General features: G+C 33.3%; 1 protein-coding gene across 7 annotated transcripts in view; it reads right to left on the minus strand.

Annotated features, from left to right (window-relative positions):
- Slc4a10 (solute carrier family 4 member 10) overlaps positions 1 to 12,593 on the minus strand; it is a 416,671-nt gene that overhangs the window by 71,444 nt on the left and 332,634 nt on the right. For all 7 annotated transcript variants that reach the window (XM_023713848.1, XM_023713847.1, XM_023713849.1 and 4 more), the window contains 2 exons: positions 9,370 to 9,527; positions 5,653 to 5,740 (listed from right to left, as the gene is read on the minus strand). In XM_023713848.1, coding sequence (XP_023569616.1) covers positions 5,653 to 5,740; positions 9,370 to 9,527 — 246 coding nt within the window. The remainder of the gene's footprint in view (positions 1 to 5,652; positions 5,741 to 9,369; positions 9,528 to 12,593) is intronic.

Raw genomic sequence — 12,593 nt, forward strand, 5'->3', positions numbered from 1 at the left:
ATGTTTGCTTGGGATTTAATAATAACAAAAATTTTATTATGAAGAAAACCTGTCATTAATTTATAGTAATTCAGATTCTTTCTCCAAAATCTGGAAATATAAAATAGGATCTGAAAAATAGATTTTGTCTCTAATGTCTTAATAGTATATTTAAATAAATAATCTGTTACTCAAAAATATTTTTATTCTTTTAATTTCTCTTAAAGTAAAAGCATAGTTGCCTTTCAAAGATTCTCATGATAAGTAACTACTCTACCACCAGCCTTTCTTACCATTCTTTTCTCAAGTGACTGACTCAACAACATCAACATCTGCAATAGTTCCCAAACTCAGTAAGTACATTGCATATTGTTGTCTTCATAGTAGTTATTCAGAGGACAAGATGCAGACATGATATCTTATCTAAACAATATTAGTACAAACCTTTCTTCTTAATGAACTAAGAGAAAGTAGCTGTATCTCTATCCTAACTATCATATATATTTTTTTTCCACAACAAAATGGTCCTTTAACTTTTGCAAAGTTAGTAACATGAGACACAAGGTTTCCTAGCGACTAATTGCTGACCTTAACCAAACAGGATGTTCATCTCAGGAGTGAGGTAACTTGTTTGCTTTAGGCACTGGGTCAAGTCCCACCTACATACCCTTGATCGATTTCCTAGCTTCATGGCCCCCAACATATCCCCCTTTTCCATTTTGTTTTTTCAAAGATGGGTGTTCCACTGCAGTTAGAGAAGCTGTGTTTAGAGAACTCTTTAAAGGACCTTTTCATACTTGAAGCCAGTCCAAAGAGTGTAAGTACTTGAATTCAGCAAAATAACCCAATATAGTCCAAAAATCCATAACAGTAATGAGTTATCAGCACAACTGGCAAGTGTCAGAAGTTGTTGACTTTAGTATTTTACAGTACTTTGTCAATACTTTAACACTTTGTCCTTTTTGACAACTTTCAGTATAATCATAAACAAACTAATATAGTTGTTATTCAATTAATTTATTGGCTGTTTTCCTTGCTAAAAAGAGCTCTGAAAAATCTATTCAATAAATATGCATCATATTACTTAGGCACTAAAATACAGCAATGAACAAGACCAATAAAAATGCATGTTCTCATGGAGCTTACATTCTAGTGATAGCTGGAAGAAGAAAAATAATATAAACATGCGTGTATAATGTATTTTTATGGAAGACAAAATATAATATGGAGAAAAGCTGGAAAGAAGGAAATGATGTAAAGCAGGAAAGAAGGAGATGCTATAATTTTTAAGAGTACTTAAGGATATCCTAGTAAGTAGACAAGCCATCAAGAACCTTAATATTCAGATTTAACCAAACTGCTGTAATGGAGGATGCTATGTTAAGCAGTAAGAAATTTTATGTTAAAGATAGGGAAGATGTAGATACTGATTTAATACATATTTCTTAAGTAGCTGCTATGCATTAGGCACATGCGCTGTTTGAACAGAAGTTTGTGTTGATTTAAGATCTGGATGAGGGAAAACTGTTACCATGAGAATTTAGAACATGAGAAAAAGTTTTTCTTAGAAAAAAGAATTAATTTTGTTTCTACTTTTGTTTTTATATGTTGTGCTGTCTGTATTGATATATGGTGGGTTTACCATATTAATTTAAAATGAATTCATAAATACATATTTTTCAGTTTTCTGCTTTCAACTATATTATAAATATGAACATATTTACATATGCAAAAGCTTGTCAGGGTGTTTAATTTTTAAAGATATGAGGGATGGACATGTTGGCAGCAGCGCAGATAACTGCAATCATGATTCCTCTCTAGTAAAACTCAATAGAAATGAAAAAAAATCGATTATTGAGCTGATTCAAAACATGATATTGATAAGAAACTCACACTTCTGTCACAAATTCATCTAAAAATTATACTATGCTAAGGCTGAAAATGTAAAAGGAAGATAGCTACAAAAAATTTGCACGACAGGGCCAGCCTAATAACTCAGTGGAATACAGCACCTGCAAGCAGGTTCAGGGGCTGGAGGTTTGATCCCTGGGCCTGCCATGCCAGCCCCGCCCCTGGGGAGCACTGAGACAGCAATTGAGACTGGGCCTGGAGGTGCGGGCCTGTAATCCCAGCTCTCGGGAGCCTTAAACAGGCAGATCACTGCGAGTACCACCCAGCAGTGAGACCTTGAACACCCTGTAGACCCTTCCCTAAAAATACATACATACATACATACATACATACATACATACATACATACGTAAATATTGCAGGACAGAGAGAAAAAAGCACAGAGCTCAGCTTAATGAATATTTGGTTAAGCACTTAAGAAAATCAGGACACAAAGATAAATATTAAGCAGTTACTGTGCTCTGAGAATTTATAGTTTGATAGTGCAACCCAATTCACTTTCAGCAAATAACCCTAATAAAGCTTATTTTTAATGAGCATAATTATGCAGAGGACTTCAAAGCTTTATGATAAGCACCTTGATTTTGAACAATTAAAAAAATCGTCTTTTTAAGAAGTATTTAAAGGAATGTAACTCAGTTAGTGAAGCACTTGCATATAGGAGGCCCTGAGTTCAGTCCCTATTAGTGTAAGAAAGTATTTAAACATTCTTTCATGATAAATCATGTCCTATTGTAATTAACCTCTTTTTATAATTAATACTGCTTATCTTTAAGAGTAACTTTCTGATCGGCTTCCTTGTTTTTCTGTCCCACTCCTCACAGTGTTACAAATTGTCCTAAACCTAGACTCAAGCTTTTCAAGACTAAAGGATTCATTTTCAAGCTGCATTATATGGCTGATATTTGTTTTCAGATTAGGTAAATCTGATTATTTAAAGAAAATTGATACATGTCCCTTCTCTCATGTTCAATCTAAAATTTATCAGATATGAATGTTTCCATGATGCTTTCTGTCTACTTAATTGGGCAAATAAAATTCAAAATTGACACTTTCCTATGGAGAAAATTTTGATTCTCCAGTGGGGAAAGGGGGATTAAAAATAAAAAGATACGTTATATATACTTGTACTTCCAGTGATATAGAGTGCGCCTCTCACATTTTGGTATTTCCCATACCTCCCAGATATCTTACTGTAATGTCCTAATGTCTTAGAGGAGAAGAAATTTTAGTGCTTTATCATTTCATGTTTTGTACATGAAAAATGATAATCTCTAACTCATTAAGTGAAAATATCATTTATTTTACAATACTACCAAATACAAAAAGAAACTGGAATGGGATATGGAGACAAAAAGGAATGGAAAAGGAAAAAAGTATACATGCACATACACACAGTATATAGCTAGTTCATTGAAAGGTAAATGCTTACATTTCTTGATCAATTTTTCACAGCTATATTTTGTAATATGAACAACTATTTTGAAGTCAACAACATACAATGTACTAACCATTGTTACTCTCCGACAATCTTGTTTTGAAATTTTATACCATTGTTTCCAATGTTTATTTTTCTTTTATTAAAATAAAGGTTAAATAATAAAAGCAATGGTAGTACGAAGGAACTCTCTCAGAGATTCTAACAGTAGAAAATCAGAGTCTTTGCCAATGTGATTAAGATAAATCTCAAAATGAAATCACCATGTGACTATAGAGGCAGAGATCTCTAAGTTCTGCTGCCACAAGCCAAGGAATACCAGGAGCCATGAAGAGATGGAAGAGACCACAAAGGATACATCCCTGGGTCTTCAGAGGGCATGTCACTCATACCTGGACTTTCGATCCTGGCCTCAAAAACATGTGTGAAAATAAATCACTCTCTTTTTAAGTCACTCAGTTCTGATAACTTTTTATGGTAGCCATGGGAAACTAATACACTCATTAAATTGGTTCTTTTTGAAAAATGTTGGGAAAAATGTATTTTGTCAAGGTTTTAGTATTTGTATGTAATTATCAATAGTTTATTCACATAAAACATGAAGTGAAAACATAGAAGAATTTATAACATCAAATCTCAGACAACCCAGGGCTTCACACATGTATGCTGGCTAAGAAAGAATGCTAGCACTGAATTACTCCCTAACCCTCTCCTCCTTCTTGAGATAGTCTAAGTTGTCCTGCTGGCCTCCAGCTTGGGACTTTCCTTCTTCTGCCTGCTGAACAACTAGGACTACAGGCATGTAACACCCTACCTGGCCTAACTGACTCTTTTTAAAGATTTTTAAAGGGCTTATTGCCACATGTGACAATAAATATATTAGTAAATTATTATTATTATTATTATTAATACTATTATTGTTGTATTTAGTAAAGGGTCTCACTACACAGTTTGAACTCATGGCAATTCTCCTGTTTTCAGCCTCCCAAGTGCTGGGATTACAGGTGTGCACCACGCCCAGTCTCAATCGCTGTCTCAGCGTAACCCAGGGTCGCATGGCAGGCAGGGGATCAAATCCTGGCCCCTGCATCTGCCTAAGCAGGTGCTTTAATCTGCTGAGCTATTTGGCCAGCCCTAATTTAATGAATATTCTAAATAATGCATAACCTCATTTGTACATTTACTATTGATTCTGTGTTAATTTATTTCAGTGATTTTTCGTATCTGCTTTTTAAAAATAAGAACAAATTTCCATACTATATTAGGGTGTACAAGTAAAGAGAAGCTACTATACTATTTTTATGTTCTTTTTTGGTGTATAATTATATTTCTTGTGGGGAGTTGATACATGCAGGTAACACATCCTAATTCTTGTTTGTCCCCTGCCCCTCCCTTGCTCCTTTCATCTTAGTACCATTCCCATTTGTGAAAGTTGTATGTCCATTTTTTTCCAATTCCTTTTTCATATCTTTTCTTTCCCCTCCCTCCATCTCCTGTTCCCCTTCCAATTTGAAAATGATTTCCCTACATCTTATTATCTATCTTTTCATATAGGAGATCATAAAAATTTTAAACTTGTGTGTGTTATTTATTTTACTTAATAATATGGCCTCACAGTGCATACCTTTTTATGCTCTTATTTATTTATTTATTATTTTTTTGGTGGAACCGGGGATTGAACTCAGGCTCTTGTGCTTGCCAGGGAATCACTTATTCCACTGAGCCATCTCCCCGGCCCTATGCTCTTATTTTTAAGATATGACTTTTTTTTTTTTTTTTTAGACATTCATCTCTTTCAGGAACTGATGAAAGTTTTCTAGTTCAATAGAATCTACATACAAATCCTTACATGGCAAAAAATAGTGCGCTATGTTAAGGAGATCTCAAGACCCTTAAAATCTATCTATAGCTCCTCTGATTATCTGAATTGCCAAGTTAAAATCACCTATGCACTCAGCAGGCACCTGTAGAGAATATGCCAATTTTTCATGACTTTTTGGTGCCGAATACACTAGTTTTTTTTTTAAATGCTCTTTTTATTTAGACCTTAAAATTAACCCCAAATAAGATTTTAATGATATTAATAATAGTACTATGAGAACATTAAAATATCCTAAATGTTATTACAAAATTTTCTTTAGAGTTGGAGTTTCAAAATATTATATTAGTATGTTAATTTACTATTTATTTTAGCCTAATTTTTCTTATGGCAATTAGATAATGAAAATGGGATTCCATACCGAGAAATTGGATTCACAGCAAAGTGTATGAAAAGTTAAGTGTACTCTATGGGGGAAAATGTTTCAAGTAACTTGAATAAATACCTCATCTGTCATCAGGGTTGCAATTGATCGGCCAATCTCATGGTACTGTTGCCCCTTTCCCACAGGTCCCAGAAGAATGAACAAAAATCTGTAATTAAGAAAAAAGAGAAATGTTTCAAGGTACAAATATAGAATTAACTTTAACAGTGCAGAATCATTCATCTCAAAGCGATTAAAATGAGGAATTGTATGTGCAACACTTCCATAGCTTTTCAAAGTACATTGTTAACTTCAAACATTTTAAATAATTGACTGTTATGTATAAGATCTTGATAAATGTCAATACAGTTATTTTTATCCAGTGCTTTCCCAATGCAGTTACATGTATAGCCTAGACTGTTATTTTTGAGGACTTTAAGAATTCTATCATTCTTAGAAGAATATGGTGGGAATATAAAAGCTGAATAAAATTTTCTTGATTGGAAGGAAGAAAATAAATTGTATAAAAATAGAGGACAGTTTAAAAGGAAAAAGGTAACAGTAATATAAAGAAAGAGACTATATGATCAGAAACATGTAATGTATAAATTTTCTATTAAGTATAAAATATACTGTAGTAATCAAAGATCAATGAGGTAGAAAAAAGAGTTAATCATCTATTAATTCCAGTGCTAGACTAATAAAAATGGTAGCTATCCAACATTGTTCCATTTAAATTAGGTCAAAGGTCTGGCAGATGTATCATTACAACCTATGCTTTTAAAGAAATCAATACAGGCTCTAACTTTAGAGGACTGGAAATTGTCTTAGTCTTTGAAAGGTCAATGCTTACCAGAAATGGAAAATTAAAGAATGTCCTATATTTTGCAGCATAGTTTTAAGAGTGCTAATTTGTTGAATAGTTTGTTATTAACAGTGAATAGGGGCTGCCGGGATGGCCCAGTGGTCTAAAGCACCTACTTGGAACAAGTCTTGGCAAAGCACAGGGACCGCTGTTCAATCCCCCAGCACCACATGCCAGCCAGCCCTGCCCCCTGGTGGGCTGAGCAGGCCACACACACACACACACACACACACACACACACACACTAAATAAATAAATGTTAAAAAAAAGAAATTCAAAGAATGAATAATAATGCCTTTATAAGATGTATTGAAATAGTTAATGTAATTCTATCCTTCATTTAGTTGTAAATGTTAGAGGCCATCGATATTTCTGCTAGCAACATATATTACACAATCTTAAAGGATCAGATCTAATAATTTTTGTCAGTTGTAACTGAATCTTAGTCAATTACTACAGTACAGAAATGTCTACTGTATATTAAAAACAGGAATACAGGAGTACTTGAACATAGTGGCAGATATTTTCTCAACTATAGTACTTCTAGGAAATTTCCTAACCTATGTGCATCATGCAATTTTTTAGGTTTCCATTCCAAAGGAATGAAGTCCTAAAAATATAAAGCCCTAAAAAATTAAAATAAAATAAAAATATAAAGCCCCAAAAATTATTTACCAACATTTGTCCTATGTGTTGTTATATTCATGGTATAGCGCCTTTGTCCTTCTAAGAGCGGATAATAAGGAATGCTAGTGGTTTTCTTTCTTCTATTTGCCTAGCTAATCTTTCATTTCTCACTTTCCCTCTGAAAAATAGTATCTAGCCCTTAGAATTTCTCCTTCTATGGTTGTTCCACAGTGCTCCTAGCTTTTCCTCAGTTGATGGCTACAAACATTTTGCTGTGTCAATATGAAATGAACTCACTTAAACCTGACAGTTTTCAAAGTGAGGGTGTATAACTCCATTTTTACTTCATGCCTGGGAGTGTTTCTTTCCTTTGAAATACAGGAACCACCATTGTCACAAATAGTTCTTATTTACTAAAAGTTAATCATACATCTTCCCAAATGGTGAAACAAAAATAACATCTGGGACATTCTGAAAGAATTTTAAACTGTTAAAGTAATATCTCTATAATTAGCAAATTTGACATGTTAAACTTGAATCCCAGGTTTTTAAGAACTCTGAATGGATTATAGATTGTACATAGAAAAATACAGGCATCATACAGTCAAACAATATGCTCAGTTCAATGTTCCCCCTTTTTAATGAAATTGGTATGAATCAGAAATTTCAGTAACCTTCAAATGGAATTAACAGAAACTTCTACAATCTTATCTGAATGGTAACTAGGTTTTCCCTCAAACCTGAGTCAAATGGGTACTGAAACACTGAATTCCACCTCAGTCAGCTAAGGCCTTATAAAATGAGGCTTCTTGCCCTGCATTACTAAAATTTCTGGAATATGTGATATATAATCAAAGCATGAAGTGATAAATCTGCTTTGTTTTGAGTGAAGGCCAGGGATCCACAGAGGAAACAAATTCCATAAATCCAGTTTCCATAGCACTTAAAACTTTTCATCATCTTACATTTAATTTTTGTAAGAGGAAACATAAAAACACTACCTTAAGCAGTTAACAGCATCAAGAAAAGGGTGTCAGGGGGCCGGGCAGGTGGCTCAGTAGAATAAGTGCTTCCCTGGTAAGCAAGGGCCTGAGTTCAATCCCCAGTTCCACAAAAAAAAAGGGGGGGTGCCAGTCAAGCAGAAAATGGGGACCTACACAGATACCCTTTGCTATGAGAATGAAAACGGAGTAAGGGCTGGCCAGGTAGCTCAGGTGACTAAAGCACCTGCTTAGGCAAACACCGGGACCAGGGTTTGATCCCATGTGTGCCATGCTGGCCCCGCCTCTGGGGTGCACTGAGATGGCCAATGAGACTGGGTATGGTGGCACGTGCCTATAATCCCAGCACTTGGGAGGCTAAAAAACAGGAGGATCATTATGAGTCCAATCTGTGTAGTGAGACCCTGTAGATCCTGTACTAAAACTACAAAACAAACAGACAAACAAACAAACAAAAAACAGAAAAAAGAAAAAAGAAACAACAACAACAAAAAAGAAATCAAAATGGAGTAACAGGCTAACTATACCTGGGAACCACATTTGGTGGTAGAAGTAACAAAGAAAAGAAGATCCCTAGATAAATTGCTAGGAACCAAATATATTAAAATCCATATTCCCTTAATTCTTTATTTTTTCAGTTTTATTTTGGATAGCCTTACATCTTTAAACTAGAAACAAATGACAAGCAATATAATTTAATTTATATTATCCCTAAACTACTAGGTTTCATGAATAGTTAAATGAAAAACAAGTTCAGGTAATGAGGTTAAACTTTTATTTCTGATTCAGATCCAGACACACTGACAGTGATTCTTCAGATCCTGTGTGAGGAAAGTAGATCGGGCCAGGATTGAAAGCGTGTATGCTTAAGGCAGCAGACCCATCAAATGGTGTCACTCACATGCATTTTCAAGGCTTGCTCACACATAAGCTAAATCTTGGAAACGTATCTTTTTCCAGATCATTCTTGAGGACTTTCTTTTTATATGCACAGTTTAATGTAATCTTTGATAAAAGCCTTAATACTTAGTCACTTTTTGTACTAAAAGTGTAAAATAAGATTGGTGTAGTTATACCGACTAGGATATCTAGAGATAAAGAGCACATCTAAAATAAAACAAGTTGAAAACTGAGGAAGAAAGAAACAAAGCACTTTGTTTCTTCCTCAACAAATAAGACATGGTAATTTTGTGGATGACCCATTGGCTTTTCACCAAAACTCTAATATAAAATTATATTTAATCCTCATTTTCTCTGACAAAAAATTATTTAAGAAAAATGTAAAAGACACTTTCGTACATTTACCTGGTTGGGATAGGGACTTCAGCCAGCCCCTGCAGTAAAACAGCTGGAGACAGCCTGACAAATGCAACCACAGTTCTATCCAGGAACTCCAGTTCTCCCACTAAGATGTTTGAAGCTTCAGCACCTGGAGGAATCTTTTTCATGAAATGCAGATCAACCTGTTAGCATTGCAAAGTAAATAAAGTAAATCAGAATTAGAAAAATTTGGTAAATCTGCTCCATGTAGAAGAACCCACTGATCTATTTGGTTTACATCAAACACATAGTTAAACGTATCACTTGATCTTTTTCAATAATAATTTCTGTGGATTATTTTAACTTGTCAATAATCTGAATATTCTAATTTTTATATTCATTATTGTTAAAATAAGCTTTTCCAACATAAGCAATCTTGAAGTATTAAAAGTGAAGTGTATGTGCTCCATTAAATAAATACATGGTAACCATAATGTAATTCACATGTCAATAAATTTAATATTTTATGCTGTTACTATAATTTTTTCAATATATGTCCATTAATGAATACTTATAGCTATTCAAGAAAAATAAAAGCATGCTTCTTTTTACAGTATGAATTAAGACTTCAGACTTCAAATTATTCTAATTGTTTTGTAATCTTCATATTGTAAACATTGTGTTCTAATTCTTCAATTTCAGTTTCTCATTACAGAATTTAGATATAAGAGAACAGAGGAAAAAGAATAAAAGTCATTTGTAGTTGCTAAAGACCCATGGCTGAGTTTGTAACATGGGGTGCCATTGATTGAAATGAATGAGCATAAAACAAGAGTGATCACTAAGAAGAAATGTTACAAGTAAAGAGTGGCATTTGAAAAATGAATGTAAATTATCCCTCCTAAGAGTACGGATCAATTTTTATGCACGGGGCTAGAGTGAAAACTAAGCAGTGACTTTAAAGTAAAATTTTTACAGAGCCTATTTCTTATTTCTAATTCACCTGAGTTGCTTGTCCTGGAACTCCATTTTTAGGGGAATAGGACTTTATCTGCTCTAGTAATAGCTTTTATGCTCTCCTGTTAAAGAAATAGGGGTCAAAGATCAAGGAAATAGTTGAGAGAAAAAGAAAAGAGCTCGGGCAAATATGGGTGATGCTGAGAAATTATTTTTAGACCATGTAATTCTTTTTCAGGTTTAACAATTTGAGTATACTTTTCCCCAAGAAATTGAAAGTGGAAAAAAAATGTAAGATTTTAAGAGTACTTAAGAAAATCTATAGCCAAGGTGTAGTGACCTAATTAAACTGCTGTTTTCTGAAAATGAGACCATTTGCAATGTTTATGAAGAATTAACCATTCTGAGGATACCAGTGCCCAAAACATAAACTCTAGAATGCGAAATATATAGGTTATTAGAAGGATTACATTTTAAAATAATTTGTGCTATTGTTTTTGATTTATGTGTTTGGTACAGTGTTTCGCTATGCAGCTCAGACTTGTAGTGATCCTCCTGTTTTAACCTCCCCAGCGTTGGGATTACAGGAGTGTGCCACCACATCAGGTTCCAGTAGCCTTCTTGATGGGCTGGGGCAGGGCCAGCCCACAGTACAAGGAATCAAACCCAGGACCTTGTGCTTGCCAGGCAGGTGCTTAGACTGCTGAGCAATCTTTCGATCCTATGTTCTTTCTTTAAAAAATCAAAAATAACCAGAATTTCTTTATAAAGGAATAGAAAATTTAACTAAGCAAAACTTAAAAAAAAAACTTTCTATAAAAAATACTCGAATATAAACTTCAAATATTTTACACCACAAGTATACTGTCAAATACAAATTCATAAATCACACATAATAGAATATTTTATCGTTATATTTTTAGGGTCTATTTTTTAATTTATAGATAACCAATTCATTCCCTTTATAAGTAAGGAAAATTTTATGGAACTTATCTGGGTTTTTTTATACTTATTTTGCCAACTAATAGAAGCATACACATTGAAAATGCTTTCAATTAGTAATACTTTACATTTTCACTGGAAGGCTAAAATTACAAAAAGGAAATAAAAGATTTCTCATACACTATTAGTCCTATAAAAAAACTAATTTTCCTAAGTCTTTCAAAACCTGTATGAATAAACAATTAGATTTTTCATCAGTAAAAAGAGCAATGGTACACTTAAACAGAATTTAAAATAAGAAAATAACTTATAAAGAAACTATAATTGATAATCAATATGAATTTTATATTTAAAACCAAGTCCAAATTTAATTTAGAAAACTTTTTAAAATTCATTAATTCTTCAAAAAATGCCACAGTCTTACTATTATAAAGTCCATCACTCAAATATAAGGGCTGGGAAGATAGCTCAGCAGTCTAAGCACCTGCCTCAAATAGATGACAACTATAGAAATAACTCATTCAATACGAAATTCAATGAAATCAAGTAGTTCCTAGTATACTAAAATGGTTTATTTTTATTTAAAAATAAAAATATAGCCCTTAAGTATTTTAAATGAAGTAATAACTAATATAGCATTGATATCTATTATTTTAAAAAGCCTTTCAAATATACAAAACTTAATTTCAGATTATTAAATTGATCTTTTAATTGAAAATATAATAAATTATAACTATATATGTAATAGTCATTTATAATCTTTGCATTTTTTAATTTATGGAGTAGACATATATCAGGGGTAAATGATAATATGTTACATAATTGTATTGCTACATATTATATTATCACTGGAATGGTCCTATATAATATCCTACCTTTTAGTATGACAAAATATCACATTTAAGGACCAAAATTCTAACTACCTAAAAACAGCTCTGGAGATTTAGGCTGAACTAAATAAAGTGGACTCAAATACTTCAAGTGAACAGAAGGAAATCCCGGACATTTCAGCTCCTCTGAACACGTCTTTGAAAGATTTATGCTATACACCTCTGCATCTGGATTTAGACTCTTGTTTCTGGGTTTTCCAGATCGCTTGTAATGCTAACACATGAAAGAGCCCCTATTTGTGCATCTGACCCTTAAACTGTGCATAAGAAATTTTAAAACTCTAAGGAGCAAAATTATACAGATCATTGTGAATTGGAAGTGTCCGGGCAAGCCACACACTTAAGATTGAAGAAAAAGTAGATGGAAATTTAGGGAGAATGTTTGTCTTAAACCCATTTTAGGAGCACAAAAAAGTAATAGAGATCCCTGGGATTCAGTTTTTTTTGCTTGATAAATAAAGATATACATAAAGTTTCTTA

Source organism: Octodon degus, unplaced genomic scaffold, assembly GCF_000260255.1.
Source record: "Octodon degus isolate 3935 unplaced genomic scaffold, OctDeg1.0 scaffold00032, whole genome shotgun sequence".
In the NCBI taxonomy this organism is placed as follows: Eukaryota; Metazoa; Chordata; class Mammalia; order Rodentia; family Octodontidae; genus Octodon; species Octodon degus.